The sequence below is a fragment of the Malaya genurostris genome, chromosome 2 (assembly GCF_030247185.1).
Source record: "Malaya genurostris strain Urasoe2022 chromosome 2, Malgen_1.1, whole genome shotgun sequence".
Lineage (NCBI taxonomy): Eukaryota > Metazoa > Arthropoda > Insecta > Diptera > Culicidae > Malaya > Malaya genurostris.
In genome coordinates this window covers 231,564,874-231,590,822 of record NC_080571.1, presented here as the reverse complement: position 1 = coordinate 231,590,822, position 25,949 = coordinate 231,564,874, and the positions used below count along the sequence as shown (strand labels likewise).

General features: G+C 36.7%; 2 protein-coding genes across 2 annotated transcripts in view; one reads left to right on the top strand and one right to left on the bottom strand.

Moving 5' to 3' along the window:
• Positions 1–3,667: 3,667 nt before the first annotated feature.
• On the top strand, positions 3,668–5,498 carry LOC131432623 (cytochrome P450 4C1-like). Its single transcript, XM_058599010.1, has 6 exons — positions 3,668–3,843; positions 3,901–4,284; positions 4,344–4,413; positions 4,475–4,793; positions 4,854–5,097; positions 5,152–5,498. Exons 1-6 carry the CDS (start codon positions 3,684–3,686, stop codon positions 5,490–5,492), a joined length of 1,518 nt encoding a protein of 505 aa, XP_058454993.1. The 5' UTR covers positions 3,668–3,683; the 3' UTR covers positions 5,493–5,498.
• Positions 5,499–5,860: 362 nt separating this feature from the next.
• LOC131428063 (adenylate cyclase type 10-like) overlaps positions 5,861–25,949 on the bottom strand; it is a 46,462-nt gene continuing 26,373 nt past the window's right edge. The window contains exons 10-22 of the mRNA XM_058591713.1: positions 25,648–25,916; positions 14,789–15,270; positions 14,342–14,482; positions 14,126–14,279; positions 13,908–14,043; positions 13,824–13,848; positions 13,493–13,767; positions 13,275–13,435; positions 7,283–7,560; positions 7,087–7,225; positions 6,406–7,029; positions 6,211–6,349; positions 5,861–6,143 (exon numbers count right to left, since the gene is read on the bottom strand). Of these exons, the coding sequence (XP_058447696.1) occupies positions 5,943–6,143; positions 6,211–6,349; positions 6,406–7,029; positions 7,087–7,225; positions 7,283–7,560; positions 13,275–13,435; positions 13,493–13,767; positions 13,824–13,848; positions 13,908–14,043; positions 14,126–14,279; positions 14,342–14,482; positions 14,789–15,270; positions 25,648–25,916 (3,024 nt within the window). The 3' untranslated portion in view covers positions 5,861–5,942. The remainder of the gene's footprint in view (positions 6,144–6,210; positions 6,350–6,405; positions 7,030–7,086; positions 7,226–7,282; positions 7,561–13,274; positions 13,436–13,492; positions 13,768–13,823; positions 13,849–13,907; positions 14,044–14,125; positions 14,280–14,341; positions 14,483–14,788; positions 15,271–25,647; positions 25,917–25,949) is intronic.

Here is a 25,949-nt window from a genome sequence, read left to right as displayed (position 1 = left end):
TTGAATTACTCGATTATTTAATAATCGAGTATAATTTTGAAACTAATCGATTGAAATTTATTCGATTATCTGGGTTAATAATCGATTACTCGATGATTCATTCGATTTTTACTATGGGATTTTTTTAATTATTCGATTAGCTCAATAATCGAATATTAGTTTTAGGCTAATCGATTAAATATTACTCGATTATCTGGGTTATTGTTCGATTACTCGATTAATCGATCGATGTTACGACATCCCTAGGCGGGTTGTTTACATCGGTGAAAGTGTTTTGTGCGGATGTCGGTTTTTATCTGATCTTAAGAAAAAAATTTTGGAAATTTTGCAAGATAAGTATATTATTATGTATCATCTCTTGTTGTTGGGCTGATTGGTGCTCTTCTTCCAGAAAGACGGATGAGATGGTTGGTAAAAATGAGAAGATAATCCCCTACATGAATAATATGAAATAAATTTAAAAAGAATGTAGCAATAATTAGGAATATGGATAGAAAATATCACCAAAGTGTGAGTATCCATTTTCAACAGCTAATTTTTATTATCAACTAATGTATCACTACAGTGCTATTAGTAATATTTACACTGCAATAAGAAGTAATGGTGATTTTGCTTCTAAATTGCATTACACGGGTGCAGTGTTGGACAAAAGCATGAATAAACGAACGAAATTGAAAACATGAACAGTGGTGAACCCTTGTTTACAATAAATTTCGTTGCCCATAGCTACACCGAACTACATCAGTGGTATCGGTACAGAAAAATTATAGCACTGGTGCAATGCGATTGTCAAAAACAGGACGGTTTTTAGTGCAACATTTCATACACCGGTTTAAATTAAACTAAAAACAATAATTTTATGTCTTCCGTTTTTTTTATATTAGTGTATATTAGAGGTGTGCAAAACAGCTCATTTTGGTGAACAGCTCCGAACCGATCAGCTCACCAAAGTGAATCGATTCGATGTATCAGCTCATCAGCTCTTTTAGTTTAAACTTAAGGTTCATTTTGTGCGCCGTTTTTCTTATGCACCGGTTTTCTTTCATATGCATGATCGAAATTGAATCATTGATTTGCAATGATGCAATGAATGCAATGCGAATTAACTTATCTTTAATTGATGTCGACTAAATTGAATCTCTTAAAGAGCCGAAGATCCGATCAGCTCGTAGCGTGTTCCCTTCGTCATAATGCAGTGAACTGGGTAGCAAATGAGTGAGCTGGTGAGCTGCGGTTCTTTTGAAAAGAGCTGTGAGCTGTCAGCTCACTTCAATGATTCGATTCACTGGAACAGCTCAGGAGCGAATTGCCCATCTCTAGTGTATATGAATTATTAATATTTTGCCTTCGATAATTGTCTGTGTTTCTACGTGTACCTCTAACATTTTTTTCCACTTAACTTTCTCGGAGATAATTGAACCGATTTCAACAAGCTTACTCGTGAATATTGTGAATCAAGTTTGAAGATCAAATGGCTGTCACTTCCGGTTCAGGAGATATGATGGTGTAAGTGACGTAACCGACACAACGCGTTGTTTACTTCGTGCTCAATAAATAGATCAGATCAGTAGTGATCTTTATTGGAAAAAATCACAAGTGATCTTTGGCAGTGATCTCGGTTGGATTATTTTTAAATCTTGCTTTTCCAGCCCAGGTTATTAAAAAATGTATTCCTAACTTTTATCAACTATATGTTATGTGCGTTTATGTCTAATTCTACGCGTAAAACTTCTACGCATTGGAATCTGTTTTCATTTTTTCGGCAAAAGCAACTGTTTTTAATAAATCATGAAAGAAGATGAACATTTTTCTTTTAACATTGAACCAATCGCTTGAAGCATAAAATGTTTGCGCATACCTGACAGATTACGAGATGATCATTCATTTAACGAAAACGATTAAATATAGATGAACGCATATACATTTGATTGAAGACCTTTCAATATTACAATCTTTTTAATTTCAATATCTCTGTACAGAAGTACAAATGAGTGTCAATTGTTTGATTTTTGTAACACCAAATCAGTAAACGTTTTCCAATTTGCCACTAACTTATTTTCATCTTAAACAAGGTAAACTTTTTCACAACACTGCTGATCGATAAACACTTGTTATGGAATCATAAATTTCTCAAATCGAATGAATACAAATTTCCCAAACGCTTTAACCACCATCAATGTTGTTTTCATTAACATTTTGAAGCGACGCGAACAGATTTCAACTAAAAAAATTGTTGATTTTCCATTTCGATTATTGTTTTGCTTTCAGCTGTCTCCGGCATTTGACAGCATTCAAAACAACACATTTTTTAACCACTTGAATATATGCAAATCAAAAACCGTATTGGTTGAATCAAAAAGGAATTAGTTAAATCAACTATCGCAAAAATCAAAAACTGCGATATCGCAATTTTATGATCGGAGGGTTCTCCGTGCGATGATGCCACCAGCGTGAATTCCGCATCAAACAGCGTACTTTTTAGATTGTAACGGTGCCTCTAGAACATCATAAGGATTGCTATTGTTCCAAAAATGGAAATTGTTTTTGTTTGCAATCCACCCCATGGAACCAAAAATGTGCCTTGTCAGTTAACACAATTTTGCGATAAATAAGTGGATCTTCGGTCAACTTATCCATTGCCCACCAGGCGAGTGTTCGACGCTTATCATGATCAAGCGGCTTCAATTCCTGAATCAACTGGATCTTGTATGATTGTAGGTCTTTTCGATAAATTTTCTATGTGGTCGACGGGCAGCGGATTAATTGTGATGCGTGTCGGTGAATCGACAAATTTGGGTCTTGCAAAACACTATCATTAACAGCAAAGATTGTGGCTTCATTACGCACAGTTTTGGCACGAGACGATGGTTCAAGGTTCAATAGAGTGTAATCCGCGCAAAATTTATCCATCACTCGACGAATGGAGTGTTCAGTGGGCCGTCCATAAACATCCACAAACATCATGAATTTTTCTGTGCGTTTCACGAATTGAATGATTGTTCTCGAAATAAATTTTCTCAATTTTAAAGCGTTGTTCTGGTGTAAACCTGTCCAAGATGAATTATCTAACATTACTTAGCAAAACACTAGAAGTGACATTGACATTTAAATGACCTTGAATTATGGCAGTTATTTATCCCTACAAAAATAACACCCTTTACATAGAAAAAAAAACAATAGTGTACATTATTACGTTTAGAGCCGAATTTCACCGTTTTCTGCTACCAACTAAGCAAGGCACTTAACTTATAATGCTCTGCTTGCGCAGTGTAGATGAATTGCTTGTATTTTTTTACTGAGACGTTGCATATTTTAATAAAAATTCAATTTCATTTACTGGTATGTCAACGTTATTGACCTTGATCGCTTGTACTCGTCGACGTTATTGATTAATTAATTAATTAATTAAGATTACTTAACTCTAAATTGTGTACAAAATGTTCTATTTCTTGTATATTTTTGTAATTTAGGAGAAATGTTTCACCATAGACCATGAAATTTTTTAAATGCTGAATAATAATGATTCTTCAGAACCGTTGGACTTTGTCTAATCAATATTTTTTGTTTAAGTGATAAGCGATAAAAAATCCGACTTACTGAACGATAACCAACTGAAAAAAGTTCGTGTTTACCGAATAGCACCCTCAGTTTTCTGTCGTGCGTCTAGTGTTTCAGTTTAAACAATGTTGGTGGAAGCAGTAGCAATAGGATTGCTGGTTTATCAGTTGTTCTTTTACTTTGCTACCAGGAAACAGCTGAAACTAGTGGCTTCCCATTTCGTCGGACCTAAACCGCACCCTCTGTGGGGTAATTTAGGAGAATTTTTCCAAAAGGATATTCCAGGTTTGAACAGTTTCGTTTACATGAAAGCCGTGAAAATGCGGTAATATTATTTTGCAGGACTTTTCGAAACTGTGGTTGGTTTTCACGAACGCTATGGTCCAGACATTTTCACTTGGAGTTTGTTCAATATGACCATGATTAACGTGACCAGCGCGGAGAATGTGGAGAAGGTGATAATGGCAAAACACGCTCAGAAGTCGTTCATTTATGATTTTCTGAAACCTTGGCTAGGCGAAGGCTTACTGATTTCAAATGGAGAAAAGTGGTTCCAGCGTAGAAGAATAATAACACCAACGTTCCATTTTAAAGTTCTAGAACATTTCGTAACGGTGTTTGACAAGGAGACGAATGTAATGGTCGAAAATTTGAAAAAACACGTCGATGGGAAAGAATTTGATATGTACGATTACATAACGTTGATGGCTTTGGATAGTATTTGCGGTAAGCTTACCCTTTATCAAATCTGTGGGTTGCGTTTTCAATGTATTATAACGAAATAGAAACATCCATGGGAACTGCAGTGAACGCTCAAAAAGATCCTACTAACAAGTACGTGCAAAGTGTTAAACGGTAAATCTACAATTAACTCTGGTTATTACATTGGAGAAGATCAAGATCACATTTTTTCCAGAATGTCCGTCTTAATTCTACTGCAAACTGTAAGCATGTTATCTGGTTTTCCATTTTTATATTCACTCATTCATCCGAATGGCTGGAAACAGCGAAAAGTCACTAAAGCTCTTCATCGGTTCACGGATTCCATTATCAAATCTCGGAGAAAGACATTGGAAAATGAAAAGCTTAGACAGATTGATTCCAATCGAGATGAGGACAATGTAAATTCTAAGAAAAAAATGACGTTTTTGGATTTACTTTTGAATGTTCATGTAGAAGGGAAACCACTTTCAGACTTGGATATTCGGGAGGAAGTGGACACTTTTATGTTTGAGGTAATTGATAATCTAATTGTAAAAATATCTGCACTAGTTCTCACCTTGTGTGTTTTGAAGGGACATGACACAACAACAAGCGGAATTGCGTTCGTAGTTTATCAGTTGGCGTTGAATCAACCAATTCAGGAGCGCATATACGATGAAATCGTATCGATACTGGGAAAGAATTCAAAATCTTACGTGCTTACTTATCAAGATCTTCAGGAATTCCGCTATTTAGAAGCTGTGATAAAAGAATCGATGCGACTATTTCCTCCTGTTCCATTCATCGGGAGGAAATTGATGGATGATTTAGAAATGAGTAGAAAGTTGAATTCAATTAGTTTTTGTAATCTAACTGATTTTAAATTTTTAGACGGAACAACAATAAAAGCTGGCCAAGATTTCCTTATTCCAATCTATGTTGTCCATAGAAACCCGAAGGTATATCCCGATCCAGAGCGTTTCGATCCTGATCGGTTCTCCGAAACGGCGGAATCTAAACGGGGTCCCTACGATTACATACCATTCAGTGCTGGCTCACGGAATTGTATTGGTCAACGGTACGCTTTGCTGGAGATGAAGACAACACTCATTAAGCTGATTTCCAATTACAAAATTCTTCCCGGCGAATCACTGGGAAAGTTGCGAGTCAAAACGGACCTAGTACTTCGACCAGACAAAGGAATCCCGGTGAAAATCATTGCAAGAGCGTGAGTTATTTGTAAGTTCATTGTTTTGCTTATTAAATTAAACATGTTTCAAGTTAGTACCTTTTTTCGAAGGCTGGTTTGTTTTATTGATCATTGATCTTCAAAAGGTTATGCAAACAGTGTGAAAACCGATTTTTAACCGAGGCCCGGAGTACGAAGAGTACGCAAAATGTCTGTATGTGTGTATGTGTGCGCGCGTTTCTTCATTCATGTTTCTCGGAGGTGGACCGATTTTCATAAACTTAGAGTTCAAATGAAAGGGTTTGTAGCCCCATACAAAATACTGTAACTCGTGGACCAAACAACCGAATGTCATGGAATTTAGACAGGTATCTTCTGAAGGTTGGTACTTATGAAAAATAATACGGAAAATTGGTTCACAACGCCATGTATATATTCAGTTCCGAGACTTATCAATCGACGGGTTATTCGTGCTTCATTACATAAATATTCATTAGAAATATCTCGCTCTTGGCAGTGGCAGTGAATAAGGATAAATTCGTTCATAATTAAGAATGCAATTGGTATAATTGTAACGGTGTTCGGTTGAGGTTGACTCGTCATCTCGTGTATCATTTTCCATCGAAACGTTCACGCTCGAGCAGTGATCCATCCAAAATGACTCGATCTTTGGTGATAACTCACAGCGCCAGTACTGCATATGATAGCAAAGGTCATTATTTATTTCTTTGTTTATTGACACAATTATTATTGTAATTTACCTGCATTGTGTGGAGAATTTTTTCCGCGCATAAATGATCATTCCGAGAAATTGCCAGCTTGCGAAGCTTTGTTAATTTGTTCATTGTGTTTTTACTTGGTTGTATCACTTCTTGGTAATAGACTTTCAATAGTCTGTATCTAAAATAAAACGATTCCACAAGGGAAATTAGAATTTTTAACATTATGTCAATTACTTGGCCTCATGACACTTGCTAATGTCTAAAGCATCTTCGATGTTTTCCATCAATTTTCCTATTTCACCTTGAAGTCGAACAATAGCTAGGATACTTCTTGCTTCCACCTTACTAACTAATGTCAAAATTAACCCTTCTATAACTCGAATTGCTGTGTGAACGTTAATCATTGAATCGTGCGGTGTGAGAACAAAAGCTTCCTGTAATTTATTCATCCAAGTGTCGGCAGTTTCCCAGGCACCATAGCGGACGCACCAAAGCCATAAGTCAGCGTACAATCTAGTGGCGGCATACGTGTCCCGTTGATAACCAATTGCTTCGCTATTTTTCAGAATGAAACTCTCGCAGTTTTTGTACGTCTCTATACAGCAACTCGAGTCCAAAAGAATATCCAAGGCGATGGCGTAGTACCAAGCTCGTCCAGAGCTATCCTTGTATCTACCTGTCAAACTTTGAAAGCTCCAAAGCATACTAACTGCCTCCGAGATTTTCCGATGTGACATTAAAAGCTCGGCTAGGATAGGAATGATGTCCCAATCTCCAGTTCTGTATTGTAGGGTGTCCGTAATTCTTAGGACAACCTTACCCAACTCTATGGAAAGTAATTTCGTAGATCGAATAGTTCTGAAAAGACTCTTTTGTAGTTTGCTCAAAAATGCATGAAAGTATGATTACTCTTACTGACACATCAACAATGCGGTGTAGTATTTGACGACAGATTTCATGTAGTCCATGTCGATGTAATCTACGTTATCAGCAATAATGTTGAGGGATTTCTCCTGCATCCATGTTATGTCATCCGAAAATCCCATGTGAAAAGCTGCATATGAAGGAAAGTTCTAGGAGCGTAAATTTGTTGAATAAAAAAAGTACTCACCAATTTGAAACATGCCGGCAAAAGCGTCTACTAAAACAGACGGATTTCGTCGATATTTGAGAGCGTGTTTCAAACTCCAAACCGCTGCCAGCTGAGCCAGGGTCCATTTGGTTAATGTGCGGAACAGATGCATCATTCCACCGAAACAGGAAGATAGCTGGGACGCGATCAGTACGTACCAAATTGATTTCGGACGTTCCGCCAGACACAGGTCGCTTCTGCGCACCATGTTCTTCACTTTATAAAAGAGCCTGATAAATTCCATTTTTGCGATTTTGCTAAAACGAAGTATTAAAACATGTAGAATAGTAAAATAATTGTTCAGTAATAACGAATTTGGAAATGGTTGTCAAAATTCGGTTTAAGTTCGCGTGGTGGAAATAAACCTTTCTGTTTATAACTCATATCATTTTCGAACTTATTCTTTCACGACGAATTTCTTGCACTGATTATTAAATTGGGATAGAATCTAGTACAAAGTTTCAGTGTGTTCGGAGAGTAAACAAAGAAAACATCAAAGTGAACTTGTAAAAAACATGAGTATTTTTGGAGTCTTCAAGTTGGTTTTTGACTAATAAAAATTTTATATTCTGTGTAAATTTAATAAGAATTTCAAACAAGTGAATCAAGATCATAAACACTGTGTTCGTATTTTAAGATTCATTTATTTAAAGAACAATTGTTGTCTTTATGGTTTTAGATCTACTTTTAATTTTCTTTTCTGCTTCGATGCATATAAATGCTTTTTAACTGACATACGTGGCACTGCGGTGCCAAATACAAAGTATTTTGCAAAAAGCATTAACTTTGCGTCTGCTAAGCGGTTCAAATTGAACAGTTTAAGTTTTTGCAGTAAGCAGCAGTTCAATTTTTACTGCTCTGCACTGACGAGTCTAAGACGAAACGTAAAAAAAACCTTTTTTCGGTATCAAAAACGATGTGATGCTTAAATAATTTCTTTTGTGTAACTCCCGTGGATTCAACTCATAGTTTTTTTTTTTGTTTTTGGCTTGGAAACTTATGCAGCAAAACCACAAATCCCTTGCCTCCTTAAAAAAAACAGCCTTGCAGCGAAAGATTTCCTTTTTTTCAACGTCCAAATTCTGTGATTGACTCATGAGGCATTTTGTAGGTAATAGAAGTAACACTTCTTTGGCAGTATAAGTCTACCTGGATACCTGGATGGCTACAGCATGCCTTCACGCCAGTGCCAGGCGTATTGTAGAGCTCCATCTTCGTCGATCTTGGGCAATGTTTCTCCAGTTCGCCTGAACGTTTAGGGATCCCAGGTCCTCTTCCACTGGCCTTCCACGAAGTCGCCGACCTCTACCTGGTTCTCTACTGAATACTATTTTCGCATTTCTTTCTTCCGGCATTCGCACTAATTGACCGGCCCACTGAAATCTGCCGTATTTTATGCGCTTAATAATATTCGCTTCTCTATTCACTTGTTACAATTTGTTCTTGTTTTCCAACAAGTATTGTCCGCAGCACTTTGCACTCGAAAACTCCGAATTCGTTCCGGTCTATCTCTCGTAACGTCCACGCTTCGTGTCCGTACAGAGCCACCGAAAGGATCAGTGTCTTATGAAGAGCAAATTTCGTTTCTGTTTGCAGGTTGCGGGACCTCAGCTGGTTACGTAATCCGTAAAAGGCCCTATTCGTAGCTGCAAGACGTCTTTTCACTTCACGGGAAACATCATTGTCACATGTCACAAGAGTTCCAAGGTTAACGAATTCTTCGGCAACTTCAAACACAACCCCATCAATCACTACCTCAGCACAAACACCATTAGACCTGCCTTTGCCTCTACCCGCAACCATGCGTTTCCTTCTTCAGAGGAACAAAAGCCTCCTCCACTGCTTTACGATCGATGCCGATAATATCAATATCGTCCGCAAAGCCAAGAAGCACATGCGACCGTGTGATGATAGTACCATTCTCTGCACGCCAGATCTCCTGATGGCACCTTCAAGTGCAATGTTAAAAAGTAAATTTGACAGCGCATCACCCTGGTTTAATCCATCTAAGGTCACAAACGATGTTGACACTTCGTCTGCGATCCGTACACTTGATTTCGAGCCGTCCAGCGTTGCACGTATCAGCCTAATTAGTTTCGCCGGAAAACCATGTCCGAACATTATATGCCACAGCTCATTTCTTTTTACTGAGTCGTACGATGCCTTGAAATCAATAAACAGATGGTGAGTCTGCAAGTAGGATCGTCCGCAGGGTAAACATCTGATCCGTCGATGATCGGCCCTCGCGAAAACCAGTTTGCTTTTCACCGACATAGGACTCCTCAAGCGGTCTCGGTCTGTTAAACAGGATGCGCGACAGTAATTTGTACGCTGAATTCAGAAGGGTTATTCCTCTGTAATTGCCACACTCTAGCCCTTTCTTGTATACTGGGCATATGAGGCCATCCATCCAGCCGGTAGGCAATTCTTCATCCTCCCATATTCTTATGAGGATATGGTGAATCGATTAGTGCAGCTGCTCACTTCCGTGTTTGAGAAGTTCGACCGGGATCTCATCCTTCCCAGCAGCCTTACTGTTTTTTAGTTCGGTTATAGCCTTCTTAACCCCATCCAGTGTTGGTGGTTCCACTGCTTGACCGTCCTCTTCTACATCTATCCTGTTTCTTGATACGCCTACATCTTCACCGTTCAACAAATCTTTGAAGTGCTCCTTCCACCTGGCTGCCACCTCCGCATAAAACCTCCGCAGCTATCACATTCTCTTCGTGCTGCCTTTTCTTCCTGCGGTGGATTCCTCTGATCTTGATACGCTGTTTCTCCTCTGATCTTGCTACCCTGTACCGTTCTCTATTGAGACGGAAAAAAAACCTCAGGTTCTCAAAAGTTTCACGTTTTTCGTCATTGGTGGCGGAGTATAAGCATATTTCGCAATAAATCCGTATCCGTATTGTGTTTTACAGTATTGTACTGCATTTTTGACACAAATACTGTGTACTGATTTTTACTGTTAAATGTACTGTATTTTAATTTGTACTGTATTTTCCCATTAAAATGTACTGTATTTTTCATTAAACAGAATTTTATATCTTTATCGCATTGAATTTCGATTTGCCGCAACACAAAACGTCAGGAAGGAGAGTAACAACACGTAGTGAATATAAATACATGAAAACAGTAAATAAATTTGTCTCTTTCTCTTCTTTTAATCTTTTTTTTTTAATTATTCATTCTTGTTCACAGAGCTTCACCACAATTTTGCTAAATTTTGTTTATTTAAAACAAAAGAAAGTTGTGTCCACCACGAAAAAACCCGGGGAACGCAAAACAACTAAAATATTAATTGTTTTTGCCTTTCTCATATAGGAAGGTTATGCAATCACTGTGAAAACCGACTTTTGAACCGAGGCCCGGAGGGCCGAGTGTGATATACCATTCGACTCAGTTCGTCGAGTACGCAAAATGTATGTGTGTACGTGCGTAATTCCTGAATTTCATGCGGATCCGACTTCCGACTGGATTAAAAATTGTATACCATCGCTGAAAATGGGGAAAAACCTTAAAAAATGTTCTACATCGACCTCATAGCTTTTCCAATTGATAGTTTTTATCAGTAGACGGTCAAACAAACCGATTTCGGTTATCCTTTTAAGAATCGAAGAAAATTATTTTGAAGAATACCATAGTATTACATACGATAGTATGATTGATATGAGAAAGGCATCATTACACCACTAGGTGGATGAAAACAAGTTTTTTTTTAATTTGATTGGTTAAAATTTGGTACAACTAATCGATTGTTGTTTTAACTAAACTGCCATTTTTGATTCATCGTGCTGGCAGTTTAGCAACTCAACCTAGCAAAGACACGCACCAACAAACAAATAATGAAACGTTACAGTTGAGCAATTACATGTACACTGATAGGAAAATGAAATGAGTTTCAATGAGGTGTTACTCGTGCAACTGAGCAATGACACAATCCCAGTAAGGTTACCTCTACGCATGAAAGCAAAAAATGTCTCAGTTTTTGTTTTGTTTTATTGGCGACTCTAACGGTTTATGGTCATTCGCCTTTGTCTTAGTTGTTTTAAGCAATTATTGAGTTATTTGAACTTAAGACGCCTATTGCAATGAATATTTTTTTTGCTGCTAGTCTCCTCGGGGGGCTGCTAATCGTTCACCGTTTGAACAACGAAATTTCCCTCAAGTGGCTGCTTATAGCTTTATCACTAAACCCACAGATGATATAAAAATGCAACAAAGAATTGAAATTCCCAAGAGGGGATTAGCAAGCAAAATGTTCACAGGGCACTAGGAAATTTTTTCTCCACTTGCAGAATGGCTTGCTGGAAGAGCTTTTTTGATTCCGTTTTCAAGAATGTTGCTGATAAGTCTAATGCTGCAGATGCACTTTCATGAAAATACAAAAGGTACCACTTCACTTTAGCAGCAAATTTTTAGGCGTTAAGCGTTTTTAATTACATTGACATAAACAGTCCGAAAATACATTACTCGCAGATGAAATAAAAACATTTCTACTGTAGGAAAATCGATTCAATACATGGAAAACTTGTTATGAAAAAATCAACAGATATGTGAGTTAAATCAATAACAATTCAGTTGAAAAAGTTGAAACGATGTCGTGAAACAAAAATTTTGTAATCTGCAGCTTCTCCGTGGCAAATAGAAAGAATACACTAAACCAAAATCATCGTCAAAAATATCCGTTTCTCGAAAAAAAACTGTGTTTTTTTCTGCAAAACATGTTTGATGATTGTTACGTGCATTTTTTTAGTTTGCATTGAAAATACTATAGAAAAGAGAAATAAAAAGAGAAACTGTTGAGATTATGCAAATAAATCACTGTTGTTAGACCAAATGCGTAGTGCAAAATGTACTGTTTTTCAAGGTCGAAGTACTGTATTTTTACGCAAAATGTACTTTTTTTTGACGAAAAAAATATACGAGCGTTACACATGACCAATGATCGACGTTATCATTCGTGAAACGTGGGAAACTTAATTTTAAGCTCAATACTTAGGTTGCAGTCAGAGTGTAAACGTCACGTAAACCACCTAAATCAAGTGTAGCGAAAATAAACAATCCAGAGCTTAAAAATTTTAGAATGACGTTCGTTCATTAATAACCAAGTAACACTAGCTTTGAAATATTCTAAAAAGAAAAAGAAAGATTATTGATCACAATAAAAAGAACCTAAATTTAAACTACTTTTTAGATTGTTACTTATGAGATAAACTATCTACTTCATCTTGAGTTTTGAGTTGAATTTCTGTTAGAAGGCTTTTTTGATAAATAAAATTAACAACCATAATTTCGGAAAACCACCAGTCAATGACTTTCAAAAACCAATATGAACGAACTGCGTATTCAATATTAAACGCAGGTTAACCAATATTATAGCGATTTACTCATTTTAGTTGGTTCGACGTAATGCCGCCATAGCTAAGTTCAGTTTTTTTTTGAATGACTGAGCGGAAACATATATTGGAGAAGCCAAATGAATGAAAAAACTAGTAGAAAAGATGATTTATTGGAAAATGGTAGCGCGTATGCACGGAATGCATAAGAACGCAGGTTCGAGTCCTGCCTTTGAGCGTATCTTTATCCAATAAATCATCTTTTCTGTTAGTTTTTCATTGATTTGGCTACTCCAATATATGTTTCCGCTCAGTCATTGCAAAAACCAGTATTATAGTTTTCTGGATATCATAATAGCCATTAAACCTGAATTTTTTGTGTTGAATACTAGAGTCCAAAATAAGAGGTGTTTCTCTTTTAGTACATTTTAAGTGAAATATGATTTTCATAAAATTTAAAAATCTATGCAATTACAATCTCTCTACGTTTGCTGAATCAAAATTTGGGATTGTCAGCCTTTCGCATTTCTAATACACATTCAGGAATCTTCTCTTATTCTTCCCAGTTGGAAATGAAAAAGCAAACCCATCCATTTCGTCGCTTTGTAGTAGAATAATTTCCACCGACTCACCTGGACTTCGGGAATGGCATACCCATCACTTCTGAAGCCGTGTAGAAATATTCAGTTGCTAGGCTGTACTGCTCCAGCTTGAACCGGCACACTGCCAGCTGTGTGTACAAGCGTCCTTTCAAATATGTCACTAAAGCTATGTTATCCGACCGGTCGATTTCCTAAAAGGTTTGTCTTAAAAATAAATGTATCACGTTGAATAGAACTCTATCCGGCACCTTTATTTGCTTCTGCACGCTTTCCAGCATCTGAATCGCTTTGGGAATATTAGCAATCTTGATGCAGCAGTTTGCCCACTCGATTTGCGCCTCCACATGCTTCTCTGCCATACCCGCACCATGGCTATGGAAAACAATTTCTTTATACATGGAGTAAAGAATCATATGACAGCGGCACTGGGTAAAATCGTACTCTCGGTAGCTTAGAATAGGAACCCTGACGCAAGGTTTGTCATGTCTACGCCACCAGAAACAGTCGAGTATGGTGTCGTCCCCTACAAATGACGTTACGGGTAAGATAATTTTTTTTTCAAATTTAATCCCAATTTACGTTTGTATGACTGCATTGAAAATCCCTGAAAAAGAAATAGGTTTGCTTTATTTAGTGTTTCTTCATACAAATTGTGGCACCTACGCTGACACAGCTTTTATAAAGCAGATTTTTATAAGACTGATCGGAATCCGTACGTTTTCTAAATCCCGTAATGACATCAAACTGATCATCGCTAGTGATCAAATTACGCAAAGGACCTCCTCCGCAAGATTCGCATCTGAAATCAAAAACCATAACATGGTTGATACATCCTTTGCTATCTTCGATGGGTCATTAATAAACAACGAATGTCACTTCACCGCTTAGTCTCACGTTCTATGAATGTTAGCGCCCGGCTGTGGAACTCGGTCTTCTGTTCTTCGGTTAGTAAATTGTAGACCGTCTGGCGGAATAAATTAGAATTGAATTTTGAGTATCCACACGCTGCATATCGCGGAAGATCGCGGCAGGATCCTGAAGAAGACAACAACAGACATCAAAGTGACAACGCTGGCGTCAGTAGTTGCTTTACTTACGTTCGATCACCAAATTGATACAACCACAAGTACCCTTTGGTAGATCTTCGGTGTTGACGTTCTTCTGATAGAGAGTGATCCCGACACTAAAGTCTCCGATAGCACACGATAGTATTTGAAGATCAAACAATTTTTGAATTGCTATGAAAGATAGATTTCTGAATCACATTACTTAACGAAGCGAAATATGGTAATAATCAGGCGCGTATACAGGGGGGTGTTTTAGGGGTTCAAACCCCCTCCGAAACTCAAAAAAGTATGATATTATGTAAACTCTTTTTTTCAAATAAGTAAAAAATAAAATGAATAATTTTCAACAAACGACTCCACAATAAAAAAATTTCAAATAATTATATAAAAAGTTCCATTTGTATGGAAATTGATCAACATGTTCTGAAACACCCCCCGAAATTTTTTTCTGGGTACGCGCCTGGTAATAATACTTACTAATAGCAACATCTCGTTCCTTATATTGCGCTATCACAAAGATCAATGCAACCCGCAGGAATTTCTCTCCGAGGACTGCAGCACATTTACATACGTACTGTTCATAGGATGAAAGTGAATCGTACAACATCAAATGGAAGGCATCCAGGCAGGAAGACGAAAAGTAATTCTGGGTGTCAATATCCGCCTTCAGACAAGCCACATCAACCAGCTTGTTGGACAGGTTCGCCAATGCATACGGAAGGAACTGTTCTTCCTCGCAGCACGTTTCGAACAATTCCCAATCGGCACCGCTCATTCGGAACGATAGCGTAGATCGTGTACTGGATCGAATCAGCAGGTTTGCCTCGCAGAACACGTAACCCTTTGCATGGGCTTCGAAGGATCCCATCCGTACGATGCGTAACAAGCCACTCTGTTTCAGTGACATCACGAAGGTGTTCATCCATCCGGGATTTCCGCTGCTCATGGTATGGATAGCGCTGTGAGGAGAGAAAAGTTTGTAAATTATCATGAGTCGTTTCACTCTAACAAACTCCTTCAGTAATGTTTGGAGGAGCAGCATGGTAATCATCATTGCAATGAAAAATAACCGAAGCAAACTGGGGACGTAGCGCTTTGTCAGATAGATAATAATAATTATCATAACTAGCGAAATGTATTTCATTCGATATTCCTATCGATTTTCTCGTATAGCATTCAGAATCAAGTAATAATCGGCTGGATCCAATAATTCTGGGGACGGGTATAGCGTGATGGGTTAGTCGATGCCTTTCACGCAGCCCATCTGGGTTCGATTCCCAACCCCGCACATAGGGTCAGAAAGTTTTTCTGGTTCGAAGAGGCGAATGATCTTAAGGTTAAAACCTCTATAATTGAAACAAAAAAAAATAATTCTAGGTATAATAATGCATATGTAGAAAGCAGGCATCGAAATAAAAGCGCTACTACGTTTGTATTATATTGTGAAATATTGGGCCGTATGAATAAAATGTAGTAAAGTCTGTTGTTTGTAGTATCTTCTCAAAAACAAAGTCCACAGAGTATAACGCGTTTTGGTATGAATAAAAAACAAGTTCGAACATGTAGTTAATGCTACTTCCGAATTTTAGCATTTACTGCATACCGTATCGACACAGAGCCGGAAAAGCTGGCATAAGCATGCACAAAGCAAGAAACGTACTCACTGTAAAAATGCCACTTTTTTAATTTCTGCACTGCACTTTATCAGCAAACATACGAGTAGCAACCTCTAGAGCTACCTACCGAAAACTTGTAGTAAATACTACAGTTTGTAGCATGTTTTGACAGGAACGTGATCCACACGTAGCATTTACTACCGAAATTCAAGCATGCTACGTTTTATTCATACGGCCCATTGACTAACTACGAGTCGCCCATGCTTGCAAGAGGTAGGTAGATTTTAAGGTAGAAACCTTTTTCTACGATCAAGTCAAAGTTGGAGTAGATAATGATTAAGTTATTACCCATTATGAACTTAAATAGAGTAATCTGTTATTCACCTTGAATTTGTCTCATAAAAAAGCTCGACAATGAGTGGTTTCTCGTCAGAGAAAAAGTAAACTCGATTTTCAGTGTTGATCAACAAAATTTGCTATTTTCAGCCACATGCTTAACAAACCATGGACGCTTCAGGTGGTTATAGAAGAGATACACGACAGAGATTCCGCTTACATCACTCTCGTTTCGTTATTTCTGATGTAAAAACCTGTTTTAATCCACCTTGTGGTGCAATCATGCCTTTCTCATGTACATATAATATTGTGGTATTCTATTCAAAAATTTTCTCTTCGATTTTTGAAAGAAACCAAGTGATTGTTTATGCATAACATACAGAATAAAATAGTGCTTTGATTGCGTAAGCCATCCTTACGAGAACGACACTTCCGGCACCGGAACCCGAGAACCGGTATAATCGAAGTCGGTTCGTACGGCCACCAACTAACATGACACACAAACTCTTCTAGTACGCACCCTGTAACTCAGGATTCGGAAGTCGGATTCAGATGAAATTCAGGAATTACGTGATGGACCGGTAGACCTTTCATTTGAATCTAAGTTTGTGGAAATCGGTCAAACCATCGCTGAGAAAAGTGAGTGAGATCCATTTTGGTATATATGACCACTATTTCCGGTACTTCCGGATCCAGATACCGGGAACCAGGATAGCCGGAATAGTTTTGTTTAGTTGCCTACTGATAATGACTATCGATTTGTGTAGTTTTGAGACCAGTTTAGAAAATTTTTTGCGTTTTTTGTTTCGCCGGTTTAAGTGACGGTGTACAATATTGAACACACTTTACCCTATAATTCCGGAACCGGAAGTCGGATCCGGATGAAATTCAGGAATTCCGTATGGGACCGGAAGACCTTTCATTTGAATCTAAGTTTGTGAAAATTGGTCAAACAATCACTGAGAAAAGTGAGTGAGATCCATTTTGGTATATATGACCACTATTTCCGATACTTCCGGAACCGGATACCGGGAACCAGGATAGTTGGAATCGGTTTGTTTAGTTGTCTACTGATAATGACTATTGATTTGTGTAGTTTTGAGACCAGTTTAGAAAATTTTTTGCGTTTTTTGTTTCGCCGGTTTAAGTGACGGTGTACAATATTGAACACACTTTACCCTATAATTCCGGAACCGGAAGTCGGATCCGGATGAAATTCAGGAAATCCGTATGGGACCGAAAGACCTTTCATTTGAATCTAAGTTTGTGGAAATTGGTCAAACAATCACTGAGAAAAGTGAGTGAGATCCATTTTGGTATATATGACCACTATTTCCGATACTTCCGGAACCGGATACCGGGAACCAGGATAGTTGGAATCGGTTTGTTTAGTTGTCTACTGATAATGACTATTGACTTGTATAGTTTTGAGACCAGTTTAGAAAAATTTTTACGTGTTTTGTTTCGCCGGTTTAAGTGACAGTGTACAATATTGAACACACTTTACCCTATAATTCCGGAACCGGAAGTCGGATCCGGATGAAATTCAGGAATTCCGTATGGGACCGGAAGGCCTTTCATTTGAATCTAAGTTTGTGGAAATCGATCAAACCATCGCTGAGAAAAGTGAGTGAGATCCATTTTGGTATATATGACCACTATATCCGGTACTTCCGGAACCGGATACCGGGAACCAGGATAGCCGGAATCGGTTTGTTTAGTTGCCTACTGATAATGACTATCGATTTGTGTAGTTTTGAAACCAGTTTAGAAATTTTTTTACGCGTTTTGTTTCGCCGGTTTAAGTGACGGTGTACAATATTGAACACACTTTACCCTATAATTCCGGAACCGGAAGTCGGATCCGGATGAAATTCAGGAATTCCATATAAGACCGGAAGACCTTTCATTTGAATCTAAGTTTGTGGAAATCGGTCAAACCATCGCTGAGAAAAGTGAGTGAGATCCATTTTGGTATATATGACCACTATTTCCGGTACTTCCGGAACCGGATACCGGGAACCAGGATAGCCGGAATCGGTTTGTTTAGTTGCCTACTGATAATGACTATCGATTTGTGTAGTTTTGAGACCAGTTTAGAAAAAATTTTTCGTATTTTGTTTCGCCGGTTTAAGTGACGGTGTACAATATTGAACACACTTTACCCTATAATTCCGGAACCGGAAGTCGGATCCGGATGAAATTCAGGAATTCCGTATGGGACCACGATACCTTTCATTTGAATCCTAGTTTGTCAAAATCGGTTCAGCCATCTCCGAGAAAACCTAGTGAGATTATTTGACACACACACACACACACACACACACACAGACATTGCTCAGCTCGATGAACTGAGTCGAATGGTATATGACACTGACACTTTCACTGGTCGGTTTTTCAAGTGATTGCATAACCTTTCTATATGAGAAAGGCAAAAAAACAAAAACACTATGCATGAGTCATGAATATTACATAAAATTTCTACTACAATTGAGTAACAATCATTTATCGTACGGAAGAGAGTTTTTGAAAAAATATCAACTCTGGAAAAATGTTTTCTCCAAAAGTATTGCTCACCTCCATCCGAAGTTTCTTCTTGGAATACTCTTATCATTACACCCATTTCAATATTTTATTACGTTTTTATTGTCCTTTCACATAAGCATTTTGATGTGGAACACATCTTTGTTTTCTATATGCAAATTAGAAATTCAATAGTAAATACATGTAGAAATGCGGTCAGCTTTATTTTTACAGCTCAGTCAATTTTGTATCAATTATTAATATTTTTTCACCTTTTGATTGGAAATATTCCTAAGTTTAGTTCCGAATATATCAAGCCTCGTATTTTCAATTATAAATAATTAAAATTCTCATTAATAGCGAGCCGTGTTCTACTTTGTCTACTAAAAATCTAAGACACTATGCTGGCTTACTGGATTTCCCTAACGGAGACGATGGTTTTGAAGAAGTAAGCGATTTATCAGCTATTTGAAGCTTTAACTGTTTTGGTTCAATCTCAAGTGCCATGCGGGTTTGGATGAAATGTTATGTTACGTCGTTTTAGTCTGAGGAATGTGCAACTATCCCAGGGTAAATTTCGAGTGCTTGAGACTTAATTTAAATAAGATGAGCTCGAACAATAATGAAAAAAAAATATCGCTTCAACCGGAATCGCAGAATGACTACACACACAAGAGAAACATAACGCTATAAAAATAACTGCATGCATGCCAAACTTGAACACAAGCTTGGCGAAGAGAAGCTTAAATATCGGAATTCGTTGCACTAATAAACACATACATATAATTGCGTATATTTGGGCTATTGATATAATTTCGGCGGCTATAAGACAAATACAAATCAAGGCAAACAGAGTCTGTGATCTAGGTTCGCGTGTTCGATGATGGTTCCTAATATAGACAAATCGAGGGAGCCAATTAAAAGTATGCCGATTGAATTTTGGTTGCATAGTTCCACATCAATAGCGCTTAGTTCCACATCAATGGGATTATCCATAGTAATTTTTTATAGAACTCTAGTCGATTATTTTTGAACTTCTACTATAGGAATTCTACAAGCATAATATTAAAAAGCTTATATTTTGATGTGAACGTGTGAATGAACCTATAGACCAATGGAAAATTATTGTTGTTTACTTTCTCTTTCGATTATTCCTGTGTTATTACAAAAAAGTACTTTAACTATCTAGCACTGATAGCAAAATGATCATTAACGCAGCCGACCTGTTTTTTTCTGAATATGTTGATCAATTTCGTACGGATATGAGGAAAGATGCGAAATCATCAGATCAAGCTGTTGATGAGCTACAGGAAATACCAATTAAGTTATTACCCATTATGAACTCAAATAGAGTAATCTGTTATTCACCTTGAATTTGTCTCATAAAAAAGCTTGACAATGAGTGGTTTCTCGTGAGAGAAAAAGTAAACTCGATTTTCAGTGTTGATCAACAAAATTTGCTATTTTCAGGCACATGCTTAACAAACCATGGACGCTTCAGGTGATTATAGAACAGATACACGACAGAGATTCCGCTTACATAACTCTAGTTTCGTTATTTCTGATGTAAAAAAACAAAAACACTATGCATGAGTCATGAATATTACATAAAATTTCTACTACAATTGAGTAACAATCATTTATCGTACGGAAGAGAGTTTTTGAAAAAATATCATCTCTGGAAAAAGATTTCTCCAAAAGTATTGCTCACCTCCATCCGAAGTTTCTTCTTGGAATACTCTTATCATTACACCCATTTCAGTTTTTTATTACGTTTTTATTGTCCTTTCACATAAGCATTTTGATGTGGAACACATCTTTGTTTTCTATATGCAAATTAGAAATTCAATAGTAAATACATGTAGAAATGCGGTCAGCTTTTGAACACTTACAGCTCAGTCTATTTTGTATCAATTATTAATTTTTTTTTCACCTTTTGATTGGAAATATTCCTAAGTTTTGTTTCGAATATATCAAGCCTCGTATTTTCAATTATAAATAATTAAAATTCTCATTAATAGCGAGCCGTGTCCTACTTTGTCTACTAAAAATCTAAGACACTATGCTGGCTTACTGGATTTCCCTAACGGAGACGATGGTTTTGAAGAAGTAAGCGATTTATCAGCTATTTGAAGCTTTAACTGTTTTGGTTCAATCTCAAGTGCCATGCGGGTTTGGATGAAATGTTATGTTACGTCGTTTTAGTCTGAGGAATGTGCAACTATCCCAGGGTAAATTTCGAGTGCTTGAGACTTAATTTAAATAAGATGAGCTCGAACAATAATGAAAAAAAAAATATCGCTTCAACCGGAATCGCAGAATGGCTACACACACAAGAGAAACATAACGCTATAAAAATAACTGCATGCATGCCAAACTTGAACACAAGCTTGGCGAAGAGAAGCTTAAATATCGGAATTCGTTGCACTAATAAACACATACATATAATTGCGTATATTTGGGCTATTGATATAATTTCGGCGGCTATAAGACAAATACAAATCAAGGCAAACAGAGTCTGTGATCTAGGTTCGCGTGTTCGATGATGGTTCCTAATATAGACAAATCGAGGGAGCCAATTAAAAGTATGCCGATTGAATTTTGGTTGTTTAGTTCCACATCAATAGCGCTTAGTTCCACATCAATGGGATTATCCATAGTAATTTTTTATAGAACTCTAGTCGATTATTTTTGAACTTCTACTATAGGAATTCTACAAGCAAAATATTAAAAAGCTTATATTTTGATGTGAACGTGTGAATGAACCTATAGACCAATGGAAAATTATTGTTGTTTACTTTCTCTTTCGATTATTCCTGTGTTATTACAAAAAAAGTACTTTAACTATCTAGCACTGATAGTAAAATGATCATTAACGCAGCCGACCTGTTTTTTCTCTGAATATGTTGATCAATTTCGTGCGGATATCAGAAAAAATGCGAAATCATCAGATCAAGCTATTGATGAGCTACAGGAAATACTGATTGAGTTGTACAAAACTCAGTAGAATTGGCTGATAAATCTTATCAGAGTAAATCGTCGACTTACTACCCTCTGCAGAAATGAGACAGTAAAATTATATGTGTGAATATACCAGAAATGTGAGAACTTAGTTGTGGTCCTTCTAGGATTATCTTTTTTCTGATAACTCAATGTATGTACATTGGAATTGAATATTTTTGTTTCGGTCCTTAAAAGCAATGCTATACCTGCACAATACTTCTGCTATAACGACGTGAAAATTAGAAGCGAAATAACGAAATTCTACTCTGACAAGTGAATTGAATAATTCAAATATTTAAAATTTTGTTCTTATAACTGTATTGTGAGCCCCCATTTCCTCTCACAACTATCGTTACTGTATGGAAACAGTATTGTTTCACCAATACTTTTTCATTTATTTTTTCTCGACTTAGATATATTTTCATTTTAACATCTTAACGTTCATATCGTAGTAAACGGATAAAAAGATTTTTTGTCAATTTTAGGTAGAAAACTTCTGCGACTAATTAGAAGAAGCCATATCGGACACCGTTATCGCGCGGCAAACAATATAAGAAATTATTGACCAAGAACATCATAAGTACCATAGATAGACACGCAACAAAAAAATAGTTCAGTAAAATCAGGGCTATCTAACGATCCTCAGTGCCAATCGTGCTGCGTTCTGCTATGGTCCTGTGAATTAACACAGTGCAGTCACTATTTGACCAATAAACGTAGTTTGTATTCATTGCATGGCACTGAAGTTCCAAAATGATATACTTGAATTGGGTTGTGCAAGTGGTAAAGTGAAATTAATGAAATTAAATTCTGCAATGTTGCGTTCATTGTTAAGAGGAAACGAGCACAATGAATTAATCAAAATATTGAAAACTGCTTTAGAACGGATGATATCTGATAACCATAAAATTTTAATTCGAGCTGACAAAATTTCCGTTGACGAACAATCCGTCGATTTGTGGGAGAAAAAGTACAATCACGAGATATAGTTTTTTCTCCACACAAGCAATAAATTGCATGTGTCTTGGAAATCCATCGGTGGTAGGATTCTTCAATGCACACGCCATTATTTCGGCAGAGTGAAGATGGATATCATTTCATGGTGAAAATTATGAACCCATTAACTGATGATAAATATATTAAATTATTACTAGGGAATATCCATAATCGTCAATATTCAAGATATTCATAGATTTCGCATTTATGCAGTGCACATGGTGAATGCTCCTGTTTTCGTCTATTTTTTGACGTTTCATCATCCACTCATTAGCGTATAGCAGTTTATGTTGTACTACGATGTCACTCAGCAGTTCACAATAAATCTCTAAACAGACGCAAAGTTTTTTTTTTGTATTTGAAACAATTAAATTGTACCGAAACACAGTGTCTTTACTGGTGAAGTCCCGAACGTAACGAATTTTACGACATACTGGTAATTTTCAGCTAGTTTAGTCATTTTTCAATATTTAGAGGTACGTTGGTTGATGCAATAACAAACCTATTTCCTTACAAAAGCACATATGTTGTTGCAATGAAGCTATATTAAGATATGTCATGGATGAAACTGTAAATCCAGCTCTTCGATATTAAAAAAAAACTGTTTTAGTCTACCTGATGCCTTTCTCATATTATTCATTATTTCTTATATATTACAGCAATATAAATTAAATTTACCAATTAAAAGAGTTTAGAACCCATTTATGAAGATTTCTTCTTCATGATATTACTGCATTTAAATACTACATTTAAATATAAGTTAGTGAAAATTTGAGAAAATGAAGTGAGTTCCATTTTAAAGGGTTTGAACAACAATTTCTGGAACCGAAAACAGAATACCGGATTAGTGAAATTCGAATCAATAAACCATCAGATAATATGAACTATAAACTGAAACAGTTTTAAGCAAAATTCAGAAGAATTTCCAAAATTTACTGCAACTTCGATTTAAATGGCGGTTTGAAATAAATGACGGGACCGGCGTAACTGAAACAGTTCGTATGGTCATAAACTAACATGACCTACAAATTGGAACAGTTTAGAGCACAACTTAGAAGATATTTTATGATTTTCTATGACGGTTTGACATTTTGAAAACTTATCACCTTGTTATATTAGAACCGGAAGTTGGGCATGGATATTTTTATAGGACTATCAGACCTGCTAATTGAAGTTCGATTTTATGAAAATATGAATTTATTTGGCTTTAGACTATTTTGATCTGCAAACCAGAGAAATTTATTAGCCAATTCAAAGAGTTCGAGACTCATCAGATTGGTTACTTATGAAACAAAACACTGCTGAAATTGACAGTTTTACTCTAAACACCTTATCTCCGGAACCGGAAGTTGGATTTGAATCGGGATATTCTTATTATATCTGAAGACTTCTCAGTTGAATCTAATAGCTTAGAAAAAAATCGGTTGAGTCATCTTCGAAAAAGCTGGTGATATTATATTTATTTTTTTATGCATGTAACCCTGTAATTCCAACACCGGAAGTTGGATACAAGTGAATTTTTGGGAACTTTGTTTAAGATCGCAAACCTTTCAATTGAATCTGAATTTGTGAAAATCGGTTCAGCCGTCTCCGCGAAAGTTGATTGATTTTATTTTAACTAATCTAGTTTTTCGCAGACTTTCGTCAAAATTTACAGACTTTTGAAATTGTCGCGACCTTTTTTTGTTTTTGCTCGACAAGTCAGTTTAGCGTATCATACTTTATACAGAATTAAAGACATACTTGCTAACTGCAGATTATTTTTTGGATATACAGACTTTTGCAACCCTGTCTGAAGATATTTAAAATTTTTACGTGGCATCTCTGTATGGGACCATAAGACCTATGATTTAAATCTAAGTTTGTGAAAATCAGTTCTGTCGTCTTCGAGAAAATCGAGTGACAATATTTGTCACACACACATGCATAGACACACAGACATTTGCTCAGTTTGTCGAACTGAATAGAATGGTATATGACATTCGGTCCTCCGGGCCTCGATTGAAAAGTCGGTTTTCACAGTGGTTGCATAGCCTTAGGCGGACTTACCCCCATATCCCATTGCAAGATTGGAACTGTTAAAGGCAGAGTTTTTTCAACAAAAACTTTTTTTGCTACTAGGATGTAGGACTATTTCACTAAATTGAGTAAATATTTGAATTGTTTTATAAAATCTTCTTCTGGAATGAAATATTGCAAACGTTTCTTTTTGTCAACATATCATATGTTAGAAACAAGAACCCATATGCGAGTAGTTTTAGTGACAAACGCAAAGACACTTCCATTTTAGTCCCATCTTTGCATGCGCTGCTTTTCTCGTACGTAGTCAAATTATATCAAGGACTTCAAATGTCCAATTTAGAAGTTTTCGGAAACAAACTGCTTTATAATGAGCGGAACAAGAAACAATATACAATTCACTGTTGGAAAAATCAAATTATCTTGAATTTCAAATGAGTTTCGTTTAGTGATAAAATATACAAGAATTCATTAGTGATGTTACATCAACACTTTCGCTCGAAAATTCAATATCACCTGAAAACACATCCCGGTATTCCGCTATGGAAATGTAGCGCTGTGGAAAAGTAATAACACACAAACAAAATTGAATATTTTAACAAAGATAGTTCTTAAAATGATATTCATCACAATGCTGATGATTCTCCTATCTATGAAATCATCCTTAACCTTCCCAAAACCCTCGAGCAGCTAAAGTGTTAAAAGTGATATAACCTGAATCAATTATTCATCGTAGACAACTCGAAAACATTACGTATTTTATGTTAAAACAAAAACCAGAAACATTGAATTTCTCCAAAGTTTACCTTTTCCACCCCAACGCAAAACAACCCATTCACTCACCGCTCCAGATCCAGTGGAATAGCATTCACATTCAAAAACTGACACGCGATCGCCTTGTGCAGCAGCGTATCAATCGGGGTCAGCTTCAACTGACACACGTAAGGACTATCAAATAACTTCATGTATTGTTGTGTTAATCTCCGCTGGTAGCCCAGTGCAAGCACCGTGATAACTTGAGGCATCTTCCAGAGAAATTCAAACAGCTCGAACGACTCGTCGTCCATAAATTCAACATCATCAATAATCAGTACCCACAGGTTTTGAAAGGCCTGTCAATGTAGACAGAAACTAATGTTAAACGC

Excerpts from the sequence above, each read along its gene's own strand:
- LOC131432623 (XM_058599010.1), top strand. The coding sequence starts at position 3,684 with ATGTTGGTGGAAGCAGTAGCAATAGGATTGCTGGTTTATCAGTTGTTC. Across the intron at positions 4,285-4,343 it reads GGCTTTGGATAGTATTTGCG|AAACATCCATGGGAACTGCA; the intron begins GTAAGCTTACCC and ends ATAACGAAATAG. Across the intron at positions 5,098-5,151 it reads GATGGATGATTTAGAAATGA|ACGGAACAACAATAAAAGCT; the intron begins GTAGAAAGTTGA and ends TTAAATTTTTAG.